Source organism: Cupressus sempervirens, chromosome 5, assembly GCF_028749045.1.
Source record: "Cupressus sempervirens isolate cs-2001-9-10 chromosome 5, ASM2874904v1, whole genome shotgun sequence".
Lineage (NCBI taxonomy): Eukaryota > Viridiplantae > Streptophyta > Pinopsida > Cupressales > Cupressaceae > Cupressus > Cupressus sempervirens.
The window spans coordinates 1,000,857,507-1,000,878,728 of record NC_143122.1 but is presented as its reverse complement, the minus strand read 5'-3'; the positions used below and the strand labels follow the sequence as shown (position 1 = coordinate 1,000,878,728).

Below are 21,222 nucleotides of genomic sequence, written 5' to 3'. Positions count from 1 at the left end.
GGAAAACGAAAACATGGAGGCACAAAAACTAGGGTCACAAGGAGAGTATAAATCTAGGGTTTGAGCTCATGAAAAATAACTGGGTGAATTTGGCGAGTAGTCAAAGTGGGCTACTTGGATTTGCAAAACTAGAATCAATGGTAGAAAAGTGATTTTCACAAAGAAAATGGACTTAGAAAAGTGTGCAGATGGATTCATCAAGATTTGCAAACTAGCTCACTTAAAGAATATTTAAAGTAGAAATGGTACAATCCATTCAATCTCACCTATCACAGATTCAGAGTTATGACATCCTGAACAGGGGTACTAATCAATCTGCACTTAATGACACTAGTAAAACTTTACAAATTGCATATGGAATCACATTCAAAAATTGATCAAACGGATTCTTCATAACCTCAAATCTGAAACATAGCAAGTATTTGACCTCTAGAATGCAATGCAAAATGAATTTTCTCATTTTGGTCAACTAGGTCAAAGATACAACTAGTCAAACAGGGCCTCCTAGAATTCTAAACAATTAGCATCAACATGACATCAATAAACAACCAACTTTGGCGAACTAAAAGCCTAGTCAAAACATATTGAAATGACTTGAAATCGTAAACATAGGCTCTTTGATATGCATACTAAACACTCCCAAAGTAACAAGTCATGAAACATTACCGGGTGCAAGATATTCCCATGTAAACTAGGCTTCCTATCATTGTTTGACACTTCGGCAAAAATGCAGATCTGAACATTGCTCAAAACAAAACTTCATGGATTGACTCAGAATTTCAATTTAGCAATACAAGACGCATGCATATGCTGAATGCAAGGTGTTAGAAACATTAAACACCTCTTAGGCCTCAAAAGGGTTGTCAGGTACACATGCATTAAAAGTGTTTTAAGGGCTCAAAAGCTTGGAATGGTACTCAATTCAGGAGGGTAATTTTGAGTCCCATCACATACTTTATGTGGACAAGCCATTATGGACATCCTAATTTATCTTAGTACATTTGCAAGGTGAAAGCATGGAGGCTTGGAAACATCCTTTGAAGCAAGTTAGTTCTTCATTTATCTATTACATTCAAGCATTCAAGATTTCAATCATGGAGTAGCAAATACAAATTATGAGTATGACTTGGAGTAATTTAGCCTTGGGGTCTTGGTACACTTTGTAGTGCCTGCCCCTAAGTCGCATTTCTGTCATCCTTGCCAAACTCTTTTAGGCCAATTTATGTTTGATGATTAGTATTATTATTTTAGCGATCATCAGATGTTGTTTTACACTCAGTTTATTATATGATGAGATTATTTGGTACTCTATATTTCATGCATGTATGATGATTATTCAATGTTTTCAGTTATTGATGATGATTAGTTAGATGGTTTACTATCACATGTGCTTTCTTATGGATACTTACCCCATACTGCATATGTATGGTGTGCGTGTTTGTTTTATTTATGTATGGTGTTTCTGATGTGGTTAAGGAAGGGAGTCGTAGTCACCTGCTAGTCGGGATCTACACGATGCACCACTTCCTGCCATTGTCTGTTTAGCTTAGAATATTGTGTTTGTACATGCGTGGATTTTATGCAGGTTGCAGGTACCGAGTATCGACTTCCCTGAATTGCCAGGATGAGTGTACCCTATCGCATTATCTCAATGGTAAGAGAGGGGAGATAAATTCTTAAGTCCAAATTCCATACCTTTAAGCCATTTGTCCTAATTGAAAATTAGGACAAGTATTTGAGTCAGTACCCCCCGAATGTGTCAAATGATGTTAATTCGTGATTATAACCATTTTGTTTGATTTAGTATGTGCTTTGCAATGATGGGTTTTCGTATGTTGCTTTATGAGTCTTTGGTGTAATTTTTATTAATTAAGTTTAATTAAAAGGATTAATTAATGATTTAATTTAATAGAAAATTATTATGATATTTTAATATTTAATTATATTTAATTAATTGAGAAATTAATTAAATAAAAAGAACTAAATTTGGAGATTAAAGTTCAAAGATAAATTTAGAACAGGATAATATTTATCTAATTTAATAATAATATATTTGGAGTTCATTTTTAAATAAATGCTAAATATTATTGTTATTTAAATTAATTAAATATGTTATCAATAAAGTTCTAAAATAAATTAAAAGTTGAAAGATATTAAATTATTAAGAATTCTAGATCGCATGATCTAAGCATGAGTTTAAATATGAGAAATAAATTAAAAGATTAAATAATAGAAATTAATAATGTTATTTTAATTTCATGAAGTGCACATGAGATTAAAGTAATAAATTAATCTAAAATAGAAGTCAAGTAGAATATTAAATAAAGTTATTTAATAAATCAACTTAATGTGCATGAAAGATGAATGCAAAATAAAATAAAAGATAAGAAAGGTTAATTGGAGTTAACTCAGTTGTGCAAAGAGTCTTCTCGGGTGAACGCACAATTAAGTGCCCCGGTTTGAGGAGAAAATTTGCTTATCACAAATGTTGGGGGGTTCATTTTTGGGGGAGGAATTGGAGACAACATTTTTAGAGACGAATTTGGACGCGAATTTTGGAGGCGAATCTTCTCACAATTCTTGGGTGTTTGTGTGTTAGCATCAGATTCAGGTAGGGTCTTGTGTTTTGATCATTGCTTGAATTATGCAATTTGATATTTCTGTCTACTTCGTGATTGTAAGAACTTGTCTTCTCAAATTTCATTGTATGAATGTGTCAATTCTTCATTCTGGACCTTTTTGCTATTCGATTTCATTTGTAAATCTAGATTGGAAAACCATTTAGAAAACCTCGTTCGTAGGTAAAAAGGAAATTTGGATCAAATTGGGATTTGTGTTTAATTAATAGACTTAAAGAATTTAAATTTGGCAGGAGTTTGAATCTTTGGAAATGAAAATTGTAGTTGAAAATTCGAATGGTTAATATTATTTTCTCTATCAGATTATATTTGTGAATGTTTATAAAAAAAATTAAAATTAAAATTTAGAATTAATTAATTATAAAATATATGTAATAATAAAACATATATTATTGAACTTAAATGAGAAGGGTTGTCTTTTAATAAACAAAACTATTTTTTTTAGTTGAGGCGATTTTAATTTAATTTAAAAGTTTTTATTAAAAAATATATATATATATTATCAAATGAAAGTGAGTTTGTTTATACAAATAAAATCTTTAAAAAAAAAAAAAGTTTATAAAAAAAAATAATAATAAAATAAAAATAAATTAAAACCTACCCCCTTACCATAGGTTAGCGGCTTTTGAGCCGACGATGGCTGTTGCAGCCGTACTTGCGACTGTGGTCGCAGTACGTCTGCATTAGCATCGCAATTATACAGCCTGCGATTTATTTAAATCGTACTTTGCAAATTGGTATATATTTTTAATATTAGTTATTAATAATTTTAAATAAAGTTTTTGTTAATTATTAATAATTTTAATAAAACTTCTAATTAATAATTAATCATTTTAATAAAAGTTTAGTTTAGTTTTATAAAAATTTAATTAGTAGTTAGTAACAATATTAATAATTAGTTTGTAATGTTATAAATAATAATTATTTTATTTTAACATTACTTTTCTATTATTTAATAATGTGAGTTTTATTATTATTTATCGATTTAAATATTGAAGCATTTAAATATAGTTTATTTTAATTAATAAAATTATTGATAATTTTATTAATTATTGATATCTAATAATTGCTGGGATATTAATATAAGTACTTAGGTTGATAATCAATAATTAATTTAATTAAAAATTAGTTTAATTAAATTAATGATGAATTTATTTTAAATGAAAATTGTAGATCTATTGTAATATATATATTTTTAGATCAGAAGTATATTTAAATAAATAACTTGCCTTTAGATCATTTTAGAAAATTGATTTAAACCAAGTTGGATAATTGGACTTCTATTTAGATATGGGACATGGGTTAAACTATAGGGATTAAGATGTACCCCCTTTAAATTCAAAAACTTACACTAAAATGAAAGTTGGAACTTTACTATGAACTGTGAGATTATGATGTTTTCTATGTTCTGTCTATGCTTTGGGAGTTTGGGGGTTGTTTAGTTGACCAGTCTTAGGTTGTTACCAGAGGCTCGGGGGTTATGTGAATGTGATGTTATGATGATTTGGTCTCGATCTTTCTTAACCTGACCATGGTAATGTGATGAAGTGCTATATGACATGATTGTATTTATTGTTTGTTATTGCTTTCCAGTTTCCTTGTGTGAAGCTGAGATGTATGTATTTGAGATACCTGACTTAACCATTTTCGAGTCTCGATCAGTTATATTTGATAACCATTTTTGAGTCTCGGTCAGTTATACTTGGATTTCTTTTCAGTCGCTTGAGAGGACTGAAGTGTTTGTTATGTTCTTGACGATGTCATGTTTTGACTTGACCATTTTGGAGTCTTCAATCAGTATTGTAATTTACTATTGGGATACTTTCTGGTTGCTCATTGGAGAACCATTAGATTTTGTGATTTATCATTGATGCCTTCAGTTGCTGATAGAGAACTGTCGTGGTCATATGATTATTATTTGGTGCTTATCTGTTGCTCATGAAGAACTGATGTAGTTTTGTGGCTTATCTTTTATGATGTCTTTTCAGTTGTTTGTATAGGACTGAGGTGGTTTTATTATGATTCTTTGATTTATGATTTCATGAGCCTAGGGTAGGTTATCTATGTGTAGAGTCGGGAAGTGGCTTGCAATGGGGATCGAGGCCCTAAGAGGCTGCCTGGAGTAACCTATTGTAAGTTGTTTTAATAAGTGAAAACATTTACACTAAATAAGGGAAAATGAACCTAATAAGATAATTGTATGTTCTCTCCCATGCCTTGAGTGCTAGTACAGACTAGGATGGGGTAGAGAGAACACTTGGTTACGACCTTGCACTCCATAGTATGCCTCGTCAGTACGAGAGGATACTAGTGGCCGCAAGGATCAGTAGAGACCCGGGATTCCTAAGGGATTGCTCGGGTAACTTCTACGTGACTTTTGCGATGACACTTTCCCGCTTGCATATTAGGTTTCCTACGTGTCTTTGTGGTGCCTCTGGGTCTAGATGTCTATCTATGTTGGAACCCTTGAGTTAGTATACTTTTAGGATTTCCAGACTTAGAGAGTACTTGTGTTTTGTGTTTTAATACCTTGTTTGGGACTTGAGACTATCTCCTCAGCACGGTGGGAGTGGACCATTTAGGTTTCACGCGGTCGGGTGGTAGTGCTTTTACTCTTACCATTGAGATCCGTCTGTGGTCGTCGTGGCTGGAGTTTTCTTGGTTGGCATTTACCTTCACTATGTTCTTGGATTATTATGATGGATGGTTAGATTTTATGATAGATGTTTTATCATTATGGATGTATGGATGTATCATGTATGGTGAATAGTTTCATATATTTTTACTGTACTTTGTATCATGGATTTGAGGATGTTGTATCTTTATCTTTACATATGTATATTCTTTTAAGCCTTTCATACCCTGTGACTTGTACAGTGGATGATTGAGCATTCCGAATTAATTTGCCAAGAGGCATTTGGAACAAATGTATATTATGGACATGGGACTTTCTGATTATTCTTTCATATGTATGTGATAGTTGTTAGACTTAGAATTAATTAAATTTAAAAGTAACTCAACGTCTTGGGATCCTTAAGAAATATAACTTGCAATGTATATTGGTCGATGATTACATGTTATTGCTTCCGCTACTATGTGTTTGATGTGTATGTTATACATTCTTACTTTAAAAAAAAAAATGTTTAGCAAACTTAGTGAAACTTTAAGGTAATTCTTTTGGATCCCTTGGCGGGGCGTTACACACTTTGTAAGTTATTCTCAAATCTTTTCATTTTGCTTCATTATCTTTCAAGTTCAAACTTCATGCTAGGATTTAGATCTTGGGATTTAGATCTTGGCATTGCACATTCAAAGCCCATACGCAAGCATCACACACATTACTATTGATTCAATGACTATCTATAGAGGTGGAGCCCACCAAAATGGGGGGTTGACTAAGGCAAACCCCTATGTAGCCACCCAAACATCATATTTTCAAATATCAATGGATCTCAAAAGGTAGAATAAAGTACAAATCCAAATACCCTTTTTGCAAAACTTCAAAAGTGCAAAATCAAATTAGGGTTCATATACTATTTGTCAAGTTGATATTTCTTCTCTGCTAAGAAAAGTCTCTTTGCTCAGAAAAATTGGCTCCGCTAGAAGGGACAAAATATTTCTAAGTTTCACAAATTTGACACTTATAGGCCCAAATCCAGCTCCATTCATCGATGAGAATAGGACAACAAGAAAAAAATTCAGATTCAATCATTTGACTTCCTCTTCCAGAGAAGTACTTGCATTTTTCAATTCAATAATGTGTACCTTACTTTGCACTCTTATTTCATAGATTGAGAAATATATTTATTGGGATCTCAAGGACATAGTCCATTCTTATACACATCTTCATAATTGTTAGATCTTGGTTTAGGTCAATGCTCTACTATCATTTGAATTGCATTGACCTACTAAGATTTAACATCCTTCAGAATTGGTTGGAAATAATCCCTCTCCTTGATCATATCCTCTTGAGGCATGAGGTTACGTGATGAACTTATGGTTTATTTCCTTGATACAATTTCCACCTATAGTCCATCAAAATTTTGCACTTCAAATTTGGTAATAGAACCTCTTGTCATTGCTCACCACTCCAAATAAACAAACTCTACACTAAAAACCAAGTCTAATTAATTGTAATGAAAATACAAGTGTAGATAATTACATAATTGAGCAATCATACATAACATGGAATTTTATGTCGAAAAACTTGGCAAAAGCATACTAGTGAAAAACCACGAGCCAATCTCTTAAGTTTTATTTCTCTAGAATTTTTGTAGTTACAATCAATGTCAAAATGTATGAACAGTCATGACTTCAAGTTGCCTATAACAACAGAGTTACAGATTTTGAAACACAGACCACTTACTAAATTATGACTTGTACAACTGCATGTTAAATACTTGTTGACATTACTATGTTTGGCAAGTCACTAAATGACTTACTATTTATAGTAAGTCAACTCATATGAACTTTCTAATTATAGAATTCTCAAAAAAAATGTGTCTTCAACAAGATGCTCGTGATATTTTTGCCTTTGACGAGTACCTTAATGACATACTATGTGAGCATCTGTAATGACTCAACCCCTTTTGATGACTTAACCACAACTAGATGAGAATATGACAACTTTATATTCCAACAAATAGAAACCATAAATTTATAAAAATAGATGAGTAAGTCATAAAAAATGCAAATATTATTCATATTTCACCACAAAATTGTAAAACTCATTGTCAAGTTGTAATCCTCACATTAAACTTACTTACATCTTAGAGACAAGTTTGGATTGAATACCATGTGTAAATAGGCAAAGGAACTTAAGTGAAATTTAATCAAGAGAGAAAAGAAAATTTTAGGTGAATGGAAAATGATTGATTGGTCCAAATAACATACATATATATGAATTTAAGTGAATCAAATTCCACATAATAGAGGGGAAATGTTCATTCAAATTCAAAACTCTCAAGAGATAATTACCTCTCCAACAACCTATGCCAACTAAACCTTGGTTAACTTACAATAAAAATAAACTAATTTTATAAATTAAATATTACATAACATTACTCATATAATTTTCTATAAAAATTATAGGTAGATAAAATAACTAAAGATGGATGTGAGTTTGTAAACATATTTTTTTGAAATATGATTAGTTGTCAATAGGTAATAGTCCAAATCACATTTTCAAGATGAAGGAAAATTCTACAAATATCTATATAATTCTGATATTTTATCTCAAAATCAACCCATGACTTGTGACCTATGTCCTAATTTAAGTATTTTTTTAGAACATGTATTTTCACTTACCAAGGAAAGTCTTGAAGTTAAAACCATGACATGTGACTTGTAAGACTATTATGAAATATTATTTTTTTGAAACAAATATGACATGTACATTATTTTGTTCTCTTGTAGGTGGAAGGTGAATTTTAATTCGTTGCTCTAATATGGAGAGTTGATCCTAGTATAAAGAGTTGACCCCACTATAAGAACCCCTCTCTATCATCAAAATTAAAATGTATAGTTGATGAACTCTTCTAATATAGAGCGTTGACCTCACTTTAAGAACATGATTCCATTATTTAAATTAATTATAATGTAATTAGTTGATGAATTGCTCTAATATAAAGAATTGCCTTCACTATAAGAACCACTTTCTACTATTAAAATAAAATAACAAATTTTAATCTCAATTAATTAATATAATATTCTAAAATTAAAGAAATTGACCCCACATTAAAAAACAGATTTCTTTTGACTCAGCTTTATAAGTAAATATAGAAATTTGTATTATAATTTTTGGAAAAGAAAATTCTCCAGAATTTTATGTGATGATTATGTAATCCCGAAATTAACCCGTAGTTTGTGACCCCTGCCCTAATTTAAGTAATCTATTCTCATACAGAGAAAAGCGGAGGGAAAAAAAAAAACAAATACGGACAGCCAATGGGACTTCTTGTTGATGCTAAATTTAACAAAGCAGCCATCCCATCACAAAACTTATAAAAACCAACCCCCGTGAAAAACAAAGCCTCACCAACAACCAGAAACAAGATACGTGTTTAAATCCATAAATAGTTGTTAGTCTTCTTCTACATCCACGGAATCCAAACCAAACGCTAAACATAATTCATTGATAACTTAATGGTCAAGCTTCAACTGAAAGCCCTCCCCCTCGGGTCAAGGGTCAAAAGAGATCCAGGGGTTAGAACCCACCACCTACCGCCTCTGATCATCACGTTGTTTAATGTGATTATGAGAAGAAAATCAAAACCAATCTCTGGCTTTAGTTTTCATTTAGTAGTTGGTGGTTTTGTCTTTTTTTTAGCTTCCCAGTGGTGGGAGGAGGCTGATTTTTCTTAAAACTTCTATAAATATAAACGCAATCTTTCATCCACCCACCATCCAATTAATTTCAGTTTTTCATAAAGCTGAGGGCTGATCCTTGGATTACTGAAAGATTGAGATCAGCCAACGGGGACTTATCCCATATAGTTGGGTCTCTGAATTGTGCCTGGATCTTCATTAGATAGTATGGGGAAACAGACTGGAGCTGGCCAGACCGTGTGTGTTACAGGGGCAGGAGGATTTATTGCTTCATGGCTCGTCAAGCTCCTCTTGGAAAGAGGCTATACCGTGAGAGGAACAGTTCGCAATCCAGGTTTAATTCACACCCATTTGATTATGTTCTGATCTAGACCATATATACAACCATAAAACATTAATTTTGTGTCCGTCAGATTCGTTCTTTTGCCCACAGCTTTCACTTTTATTTAGAGACCTTGATATCTGGGTATGCGTGCATATATTCTGGCCACTTTAATGACCACTTCCCACAAAGTGGGCATCTTGTCGTCCTCTCTTGTATGGAACATATTTGGGATCAGTATTCTCTTTGATCAACATGGATTTGTGGTTCAGTAATGGGTTAAGTCTAGATTGAAATTTATTATTATTGTTAGTTAAGTTTTAGTAAATTTCACAAATTATCATTGTGTTGTAGATTCTTGCGTTTTCTTGTTGGACTTATTAGAAACAATTTTTACATCTATGATTGAATAGTTGTTTATTCTGAATACCCATTTACAGAGGATGAGAAGAATGCCCATCTCAAACAGCTGGAGGGAGCAGAAGAAAGGCTAATTCTGGTAAAAGCAGATCTTCTGGACTACAACAGCCTTAAAGAAGCCATCAATGGCTGCCAAGGAGTGTTTCATGTTGCTTCTCCAGTCACAGATGACCCAGTAAGGCAGTCGCTTTTCAGTTGAAATTTAATGGAATTTTAGGAGATTGTAAGCAGCCTTTTTTTATAGGTAATACGCCAAAGTATAGATTTTAAGTAGATTCGAATTCAAGACATCTCTTGTAAAAGGTTCCTAAATTACAGTTGCGTTATAAGTTCTTTCCTAGAACTCAAGATCTTGCACATAAGAAGCTCACAAATTACTGCTATGTTGTAAGCTCTTTGTATACAGTCTGACTGTGACATTTATTTAGGGGATCGTTTAGGGTTTTGTGTAATTAGGATTTATGGTACTGTTCATATTTTAAATGGAAACTTAATTTCAGGTTCAAATGGTGGAGCCTGCTGTAAATGGCACAAAGAATGTTCTGGATGCAGCTGCAGAGGCCGGAGTACGCCGTGTGGTGTTCACGTCCTCTATTGGGGCAGTTTACATGGACCCCAAGAGGGACTATGAATCGGTTGTTGATGAGAGTTGCTGGAGCAACCTTGACTTTTGTAAGGATACCAAGGTATGTTTTACAACTAATTACCCACTTATGCCCAATTTAAAACAAATTTCAATTACTTATTGTAGATCCACTATCTGCACGTTTCCCCTTTGCATCTTGTTCTTAAGCACATTCTCATTATTCAAATCATCAGGGATTGTTGAATTTCATAGAGGAGTTCAGATATGAGCTTAACTTGTTATCATAGTCTGTAAGGCCTAATTGTAGAGATTTTTCAAATTCAGGTCATCATGCTTTTGTTTATTTTCACCTCTGGCGAATCTGCAGACAAAATGCATCATCATGCTTTTGTTTATTTTCACTTCTAGTTAATCTGCAGACAAAATGCATCAAAGGCAAATAAAAAAAAGTCAAACATGATTTTTTTCAAATTTACAAGACACAGCGAATTTTTTTCTAAATTTTGTTGTTTTGGATCACAAAATATACAGATGATGAAGATCAAATGCTAATTTTTTTTTAAAATTTCATTGTACTTTGATTGTTTTGAAATTTAGTCAATAGTACAATTTGTAGGGAGGCATAACCCGATCCATAGAAAAGATGGCTTTTCTGATTTGAATCACAGTATATCCATTTCATTTTAACGATGAATTACCAAATGTGTGATCATAACATGGATCAAGTGGACAAAGCTAATTCTAAAAGCAGGCTTGTCGATAGGTATTACATTGATTAATATTCTTTGTTAAGTGGCCCAGTTTCTAGATCTTGATGCACCGTATTTAAATATGCATAGATTCGAATATTAGTGAGGGGATGTTTGGTGTACTTAACTTTTGTTTTCACGTCTTTTCAAAAGTCGGTGAGACTTTTGACTCTTTATCACCACTAATTTAGCGTTAGGTCATGTCACAACCATTAATCATGCCTTTCAAGTTAAAGTAAAAGAGAGTTTGGTATTGTTTTAACTTCATTATCCATGGAATTGGTCAGAGGAGAGCCATCAAATCAAAATTAGGTCAGTGAGGGAGAGAAATTTTAAAAAGTCTAAAAGAAACTGATTATCAATGAGTTAAAGAGAACAAATTTCTACAATTCATTATATTGTATATATGCTTCGGGATTCGATTGTGTTGAGATTTTTATCATCGACGTTTTGATCCTTCATCAGGATGAAGAGCAAGAGAAATGTAGCATGATTCGAAACATCGATGGTAAAAATCTTAACACAATCGAATCCAGAAGCATATATACAATATCAATGAGTTGAATGTTGAGTTGGTTTTGAAGGGGTTGAATTTGTTAATAAAGTTAAATAGTTTGTTTTTGATGTAAACTTGTCCGTTGCAGAACTGGTATTGCTATGGGAAAACAGTGGCGGAGCAGGCAGCATGGGAAAGAGCAAAGGAGAAGGGACTTGATTTGGTAGTGGTAAACCCATGTGTAGTATTGGGCCCCCTTCTCCAATCTGCCATCAATGCCAGCACACTTCACATTCTCAAGTATTTAACTGGCTCTGCCAAAACTTATGCCAACTCAGTTCAGGCCTATGTCCACGTCAGAGACGTTGCAGAGGCCCACATTCTGGTTTTCGAGAACACGTCAGCCTCGGGAAGGTATTTGTGCGCCGAGAGTGTTCTCCACCGTGGTGACGTGGTCGATCTGCTGGCAAAGATGTTCCCCAATTATCCCATCCCAAACAGGTTTGTACCTTAGTGTTCGCTTTTATGCACTTTCCTAGTTTCAGAAGAATATTTTTTTCAATGATTAAGATGCGCACTATAATGTCTTGTCCGCAGTATCTCAGGCGAATATTCCGTTTTCATAATTCGCAAACCCTAAAAACTATTTCTGATTTGTTAGCGGTCTTTGCATTCTAGCATTTAGTCCTCCGAAGAATCTGTCTCATAAATAATTTTATGTGTGGAATAAATTAAATTAAACATCAAATATTAAATGTACAATATCCACTTTCCCACGAACCAACGGGGAAGTTTCAATGTTGTGTAGGTACCTAGCGTGATTGTGAGCGTTCCAATTTTATATGGAATAGTGGTACTTACATGTTTTATTATCTCAGACGTGCCAACACATAGAAATATCAATCTTTTGTTGAAAGAATTAATGGAAAATAGAAGTTATGAATTTTTGTTTGATTATTATTATTATTATTATTTTAATTATGTTTCTTGTGGTACGTAGATGCTTATTATCTTGGTATAGATTATGAATTCTACTGTTGTTTGATTTATTTTTTAAATTATATTTTTAGGAGTCTATATTTACATATTTAGTATATTTGTGTAGATGTTCGGATGAAGTAAAGCCAAGGATGAAGCCTTACAATTTTTCCAATCAAAAGTTGAAGGACATCGGGTTGGAGTTTACACCAGTGAAACAATGCTTGTATGAAACAGTCATAAGTTTACAAGAGAAGGGTCATATTCCCAAGTGAGGACACTAAGATATATTCCACTTTATTATTGAAAATAACTGCATAAAACTTTTGGAATTTGTAATCGGAGGTTACACTCTCTTATTTGAGTACATGTAAAGCAAAGGTGGTGGGCTATATTGCTTATCTAGCCAAAGCTACCTTATCAATTCATATAAAGTTGCTATTCAACCACAATGGTTATAAGAAAAATTCCCTATCTTGAGATGTAAGAAAATGATTCAAGATTTGAGCAAGTTTGGATAGCTGTGATAATATTCATCTTAGTTTTCTTTTATTGATAAAATGTATTGATGCTATTATTTAAATTTAAAAATATAATGAATGTCATTACTGTACTACTATTAAAATAGTTATTTATAGTTCAATTTGACATGTTATCAATATGCAAAATATGTAGAATACTCATTATTAAAAATAAAAATACAGTAGTGACAAAAAACTTAACAAAATTACAATAATGAAAAGAAATCAACTTTATTTAAATTTAACTTTATATGAAACATTACTAATGTCTTAAAATATATTCAAAAGAGAAATTCGTCGATATATTTTTCATATTTTCTAATCCATTATGCTCAACATCTATGGTGTCAACCAACTAATCTACAATATACAAATAACTAAAACAACTAATCTACAAAGGTGAAGCATACAAATGAGCTTGAAGTTGAACTAGCTTTTGTGTTAACTAACTCCATCATTGTTGGAAAGAAGACTTTAGACCCTATGTCATAATCACTTGCCTCTTGCTAAGAAGGATCATGCAACTTGTTGAATATGAAAATCAATCTTTAAGTTGTTTTTGACATTTGTCTCTAGTTGAACAAAAGAGCAGTTTAACAACAATAAAATGTTTAAGTAAAGCCCCAAAGTGTTTCTTTCACATCACTATAATTAAGATTATTAATAATAATTGTATACATGTAACTCAATATGTGAAACAATATGGCATGTCTAACAATATGTCATATTGATTATATTAGTTTGTTACCCCATACCAAGAAGGGCTCGATTTTTTAGCTATTGTAAAATATATGATTATCAAAAAAAAAAAAAACATCAATAAGTGTATAAGAAAGTGTAAATTACTATCACTTAATCCATTATTTTAATTCAATTTAACATGTGTCACTATGTACAATTATTCATCATTTAACAATTAAAATACAAGTTAGATTTTAACTCCATATGAAACATTACTCCATCTAATTTATTGTACAAAGAGGTGATATATGATCTCATAAACTGCTATTGTCAATTTAATAAATGAAAAGACATTAGAGTACAACTTTGAGAACTCACACAAATTGAGAAAAAAATTACAATATTAATGAACAATATATGTTCTCAACTTGTAGTATGTTCTTAAATTGGCATTAAGTGGTTCTTTCTTTTCTTATATCGTTATTAATGTCCTTTGTGACCATAATAACAAAAAGGTAAGACTCTCACATAGCCATGTGTATGATTTTTCCATTTTATGATATTCCCTTGAGAGTTTTACTAATTTAAGTTTATATATGTTGACATTTTAGGGTTCTATTGTTAGTGTGTTGTTAATCCTCTCTTAATAACTTTGTTAAGCCATACTTGAGTTGTTTGTCAACAAACAATGTGAACGCCCTAATTTTATTGTTTTCTAATATAAATAATAAAAGATCAAGGCCCACTAATTTATTACATAAATAATATTTATAACAAAAACTCAATTATATATATATTTGAATACATTTACAACATATTATGGTTTACTAATAATATGTTGCATATCTACACACACACGTGTGTGTATCTATATATATATATATATAGCTCTAAAAGCAACAAAAGTTAATTTAGATTTTTATACAAAAAGGTTACATATAAACACCGCATGTTATAAATGTCAACATCACTTATACAAGAACATTTGTGTACGAGTTTTACTCTTAAATCAAAAAGGTTTTTGTTCTTTATGAATAATATGTATTCCCAACTTATGATTTTTTTTTTTTGTATTTTTAATAATTTGTTCCATTGATTATGAAATATATTGCTACCGGATGTTAAGTTTTTGTTGAAAAAATTGTAAGACTTTGATTTTTTATGATTTTCCAATAAAACACACGATGATATTATCTTTTAAATATTCAAAAACTTCTTAAATTTAGTTTCCCAAGTTATCTTTTAAATATTCACAAGATGATATTATTGAATTGCTTTTCATTATGTTACATCAAAAACTTCTTTTATTAGTCTTTTGTTCTATAAGCAAATAAACTTTTATCGTGTATTCATCCATTGAATGAGAAGTTGGAAAGTTTTGTATTTTTCTCATCTTCTTTAATACTCAACGATTTTATTACAACATTTTTTCATGGCTCTATTCAAATTGCATGTATTTTCTCTATTAATTTTTTCATATCATCTCTTTTTCTTCTAACCAAATACACTTTTAAATTATGATCCTAATGATACATGATATGAATGCTTTTGTAAGTAATCGTCCATCTTTATTTACATCTTACGAATAATATCAAGATTTTCAATATTTGTTGAGGAAATATAGACTAAACCCTTTCCGTAATTTAGTGCACACATAACATTCCTATCTTCAACCTTGCAAGCATTAACTCCTACTCTGATCCAATCCTTCAGTTTCCTTTGATTATTTCTTGGACAATGAAGATCATGTACTGATTCAATGTAATTGTTCTACGTACACCTTAAACTTCCTTTTGTCTTAAAAAAAAACTACTCTTAGAATAATATGATAACAAACAAGAATTAACCACGAGGGAACTTGCAAAATCCTTTTTGATATCCAAAATGATGGAACTTACAAAATTTAAAATCGATGATTCAGTTGATAGCAAACGTCTACTATTTACGATCTATAAACCTCACCAAAATTATTTTTCAGAATTTTCCAAAATGAGGGAACTTACAAAATTTTACCTATTGAAGTATTGAACTAGTTGAATAGTCCTTTTTAAACTTTTACATAATTTACTAAGCTAACATGATTCTAATGTACTTTCGCAAATCTGTGACATACAACTTCCCTTCTCCAATAAAATATTTCTTACATGATGACGCATGCTACAACATCACAACCTTTAACACTACCAATGCTCTTTCACATTGTTCTTCTCATTTTAGATACTTGTAAATATCTTGACATTAAAAGTACTATTGCAATTTTACCACATCCATATGAAGTTTAAATTCATGGATCATTGATTTTGTAGTTTCAAATAAGATCCTCTAGTAGTCTTCATTTCTTAGTTAACATGGAATCAGCTAAAAGAAAATTTTACACTTATCAAAATACACATTTTTAAAAAGCTCCTAAAGCCTATTATATGGCTATACTATCCAGAGTGTGGAATTAGACACTGAATTGTTTTTCACAAAATGTTATCCAGTATGTAGATGTACCAATCTACAAATAATATAATATTTTATCTGCTGATGAACTTGGAAAACTAAATAGCCTTATCTTAAATTCACTATTTTTGTGTGCATAAAGTGATGTTAATTAAATATTGTCATTTTAATGCACATTATTCAAATTAATATGAATAGTCAATATCATGATTGTATGATTCAAAACATTCAATTCATATTTTCCATGCACATCCACATGCATATTATGTCAAACACTTCACATCTCTTCTCAATAGTCACATATTTCAACACGTCTGTTGCATCTACTTCAATGTTTGAAAATTAAAAAGTGTGAAAAAAAATGTGGCTTTACATATTGCTTCTATTACCAATAGAAAAGGTTGTCATTATAAATTTGTTTTCTTCATTGAATTTTTTTTAATTATTAACTAGCACAATATAAAATAGCAGTATTGTGGTTTGTCTAATCACAATTACTAAGATTGTTAACATTAGTCATAAAAAGATATGAATAATTTAAAAATACTTAGTTCTACAATTTGGCACTATGCTTATTGTAATTTTTGTCTTCATTTTCTAACGAGATTCAAACGTAAATGTTTTTCAAAAATTGTTTATGAATTACAACCCCTTCTCACAAAAAACTCTTATCAGCTAATTGTTGCACATACTTAAACACTCAATTGTTAGTTAATGCTCTTTTAGGCTTCAATCAAATACTAATAACAAAAGCAAGATGTAAGATGTGAAGTTTGCCAAATGCTTATATAAATCTTATTTAATGAGGCTACTAGAAATGCTTTACTTTATTTTCTTATTGACATATTTGATAAGTAATTCAAGTTTTATATATGACAACAAAACATTTTTAGATGAGCAAATATTTTCCAAAAGGATAAATACAAGAAACCTTGTTAGTATAATATTTTCCTAATATCAAAAAGTTTAATTAAAAATGTTCTTTGGAAAGTTTAAAATTAAATCTTACAACCTTTTTTTTCTTAATAAGTCAAGAGTTTAGGTCTCAATGTCTCCAATATGTTTACCTAAAGAAGAGAATTTCATTAGTGACAAAAGAAAGACAACCTTGATTTCTTTTTCTTTTTTCCTTTTCTTTGGTGATTACTCTATCAAAATAGGTTCATCTAGGAATCACAAGTAGGAGAGTGCATCATTTCATTTTATGACATGTATAAATTTGTAATTTATTAAGAAATCTTATTAATAATAAGATAATGGTCAAGGCTTCAACCATGTTTGGAAAAATTATTGAAAAATAAAATCAGTAAATTTCAATTCTTGAGAAGTCAAAAATCACTTATTTTAAAAGCTTATGACCTCAAAGGATTGTAGTTAGGGTATACCTCAAGGATTAAAAGAGGGAACACATGATTGTCTTTGACAAGTGAAATGATTTGGACAAATGGTGATGTCATTTTTTTATGATTAATCTTTGCCCATTTCTAATTTAGCCTTTTCAACATCATTTTCTTTATTTCTAACAAATAAAAAATGGGAGTCATTCTTATTTGCAAGCATAACCTTCATACAAGGACAACCTCTCATTTTGTATGTGTTTGGTATGTAGAGGCAAATAGGATTTACGTTCTTCATTTATTCATTGTTCCTACCATTTTATGAGCAGAGGACTAGCAATTAAAGTTGTAATGCTTAATAAAACATTGTCATTTTGGACAACAAAAGCTACATGTTTTTAATCAAAGGAGTCAAGAGCTCCCAAGGCTTCAACATTTCAAGTTCTTTGGCATATTTGCAGACTATCAAAACATCAAAGAAAATAATCATTTTAAGTAAAAAATCATGATGGTGGTGGAGGCAATGTAATTCATAAAAGTAACGACTTTAATGGGTGGCACAAATATGAAGCATTCCACAACAAAGAAAAAAAATCTTACAAGATTTATCTAGTTCATGGGCACAAAAAAAACCTTTGTGAACTAGTTCTCATAACACTAGGCAAGGAAAAAATTGAGGTTAATGATTTTACATGAACACAACAACATTATTAAAATAAGCTTAAAGAATGTTTAATGATAATTTGTTAATTATATGTCTCCATCATTAAGTATTAGAAAATAATAAAATGTGATTATATAAAAAAAATTGTGTAATGATTATATAAAGAATTCGAGTGTAGCATGACTAACATGGAGGGAAAATATGTAGATATATTACGACTTATAATTTTAAAAGACATCAAAATATCTAACTTAAAAAATATTTTTTTAAATATATATTTTAAATAAACATTGATGTAATATTTATTTAATGATACAAATCAAAAATCTTACACTCTTAACATTGAAAATAAATTATCATAAATATTGAAGAAACACTTCCAATTAAACATGCATTTGCTAAATTATCCATCACGGTCATTTATTTAAAAAAAACCTAAAAGAAAATAAATGATGACCTCAGCTATAATCATGTGAAATGCAACATTAAGAAAATAAAATAAAAACCATCCATAAGATGATTAAAAAGAATTTGGTAAAATATAATAGACTCTCATGTGATTCGGTAGGTGCCTAGTAAGATGTGATTTTATAAAGAAACAGAAAATAGGTAGCTTAGACATAAAGCAATTTTCTCTTGTGGGGGCAGGGCATGATAAGACTTTAAGCTTACCTACTACATTAAGCATGAGTAGTCGTTAATGGGCAATCACTACCATTCACCTACTCCCAAAATTGAAAGGTGCCCCAAAGCGAAAGTAAAATAATGTGAGTGGAGGGCCCATTCAGTCTTCTTTAGTAAGGTAGGTAGCCATAATCACAGCTTCGATTTTTGTGCGTCATAGGATACAATGTCTCTTTCTTTTATTTGGGTATGCCACAAAATGCCCCCAAGAGGGTGTTCAGTTAGACTTATATATTATTTGCATTTTACTTCTTAGCTCTCTCAAATACATCTTTTGTATATGGTTAATATATAAACCCTCAAAAATCAATGATAGAAGTTACTAGTTGGTAATGAGTGCATCAATCAATGATATAAAAAATTTGTTGTCTGTAATGTTAGTGTGAATATTTATGGATTAGATTATATAAATGTTTTTTTTTATCGATTTTTCGAATCACATTCTGTGATCTATTATCAAGATGAGATTGCTAGTGAAGAAATATCACAACCCAAATCTCTAGAATGCTATGTTGTACAAGTATAAATGATTTTCCAAATTTAACATCAATTATGAAGGAGTGGGCTTTAGTGAAAGGGACAAAACTATAAATAAGCCCAACTTTTTATGATAGATTTTAGGCATTATAGAACCAACTTTCTTTTCTATGTTAAAACCAAAAATAGTTACATAAGTTTGATAATAATTATGGCATATGAACTTATGTTAGGATTGTTTTCATTGTGTTTGTGAATTGTTTGTTCAACTCGAAAGTTGGCATTAAATGATAACATAAAACTCAAATAAATTGTGCCTTGCATCCTCAATTATCAACATGGAAGCCACCTCGTGTAGAGTTTGAATGTGGGTATAAGTAGGGAAGAATAGAAAAATATGGTAGCATGTTGGTAAAGGTAATTGTCACTCTCTGATGCAATCGTAGCATGGAAGAAATGTTTCTCTATAAGGAGATAATCAAGACCCCGAAACAAACACATTCCCACAATAATGTAGGAATTATTTCTTGGGAGGGTACATTGCGCAAGAGGAGGATATTGAGAAATGGTTAAGGAAGGAAGTAGTGGTCATTAATAGATAGTGAATTCTTGCAAGAATATATTTTGGAAAGGTGGTAGTGAAGAAACATTGAAGAATATGAAGAAATGGTAGGGTCTCTGTCAATTTTTGGGAGAATAACATACATTATCTTAGGTTCCCCTTTCTTTTTAAGATTATTTAGATAGAAAATTACAATTACATGCAAATATAACCAATAACAAACAGGAATAAAGTGCACATAAATGAATTAAAAGACACAAAGATTTAACATGGTTCACTCAATCTTTGGCTACATCCACCACATAAAGTGTCCAATATTATAATCTAGTAACTTCAACCTATTACAATATTCAATCTCCCCTACAACTCAATACCATTGCAAGAAGCTATATATTCTCTTTAGAAAACCCTAACCCTAAGTATATATTACATGACTTATGTTGGCTTAACAAGTTAACCCTAAACATACTTGATGAGTCAACCTTGAGAAATGCTTAATGAGCCAACTTGAAAATGCTTCATGAGTTAACAAAAAATAATGATTTGAGGCAGTGCTTGGAACCCGACAACTAATGAAAAGTGAATAGTACTTACTTAATCAGTCACCACATATCAACATTTCTTTGTATCAGTTTTTCTTGTGTCTAGTGTATTGCATAATCTCCACATGTGGGCTATAGATTTTATAACCATCATTTGATAGGTCTTAAGCTTTAGGAAAGAGAAAGATGGATTTATTTAAACTTGAAATTTAACTATGGGTCTTACCTGTTAAATTTTGATATGGACTTTGATATTGTTATTTGTCATTGTTTCATTTTTTAGAAGCCAAGTATAGACTTCCACTATAGGATTGAATATCGTAGTCCTAATATGTTACAAATTTTTTTGAACATTTTTTAAAACAATTAATTAATAATTAAAAAATATAAATATAAATTCTTTTTTTTTTTAATTTACCAAACCCCTAATTACAGGTTGGTTGCCCAAGTAGCCTCATACACTGCCAAGGTTATCACATGTGTTGCTCAGCAGTCACATGTTGTCAAGGTAGCATGTGTGTTGCCTTGTAGCTATGGTTGCAAGCCCACATGGATGGGAGATGGGGTCCCCATCCACCACTGTGTGTGTGTGTGTGTGTGTGTGTGTGTACACACACACACACACACACACACACACACACAAAAGAAAAATTGCAATAAAGAATATAACCATTTCTACATAACCCATAATATATCTAAAATAAATATATAATTGAAATCCACATACAAGAAAATAAACATACCCACAAAAGAATATAAATTCTTTTTTTAATTTACCAAACCCCTGATTAT

At 31.0% G+C, this 21,222-nt stretch overlaps 1 protein-coding gene across 1 annotated transcript; it reads left to right on the top strand.

The window, feature by feature from the left end:
* Window positions 1–9,039: 9,039 nt before the first annotated feature.
* LOC149559294 (cinnamoyl-CoA reductase 1-like) lies at window positions 9,040–12,984 on the top strand. The gene is made up of 5 exons (XM_089833211.1): window positions 9,040–9,300; window positions 9,729–9,883; window positions 10,209–10,394; window positions 11,688–12,040; window positions 12,645–12,984. The coding sequence occupies exons 1-5, from the start codon at window positions 9,174–9,176 to the stop codon at window positions 12,790–12,792; spliced, it is 969 nt and encodes a 322-aa protein (XP_089689337.1). The 5' UTR covers window positions 9,040–9,173; the 3' UTR covers window positions 12,793–12,984.
* Window positions 12,985–21,222: the final 8,238 nt, after the last annotated feature.

Excerpts from the sequence above, each read along its gene's own strand:
- LOC149559294 (XM_089833211.1), top strand. The coding sequence starts at position 9,174 with ATGGGGAAACAGACTGGAGCTGGCCAGACCGTGTGTGTTACAGGGGCA. Across the intron at positions 9,884-10,208 it reads CTCCAGTCACAGATGACCCA|GTTCAAATGGTGGAGCCTGC; the intron begins GTAAGGCAGTCG and ends ACTTAATTTCAG. Across the intron at positions 10,395-11,687 it reads ACTTTTGTAAGGATACCAAG|AACTGGTATTGCTATGGGAA; the intron begins GTATGTTTTACA and ends TGTCCGTTGCAG.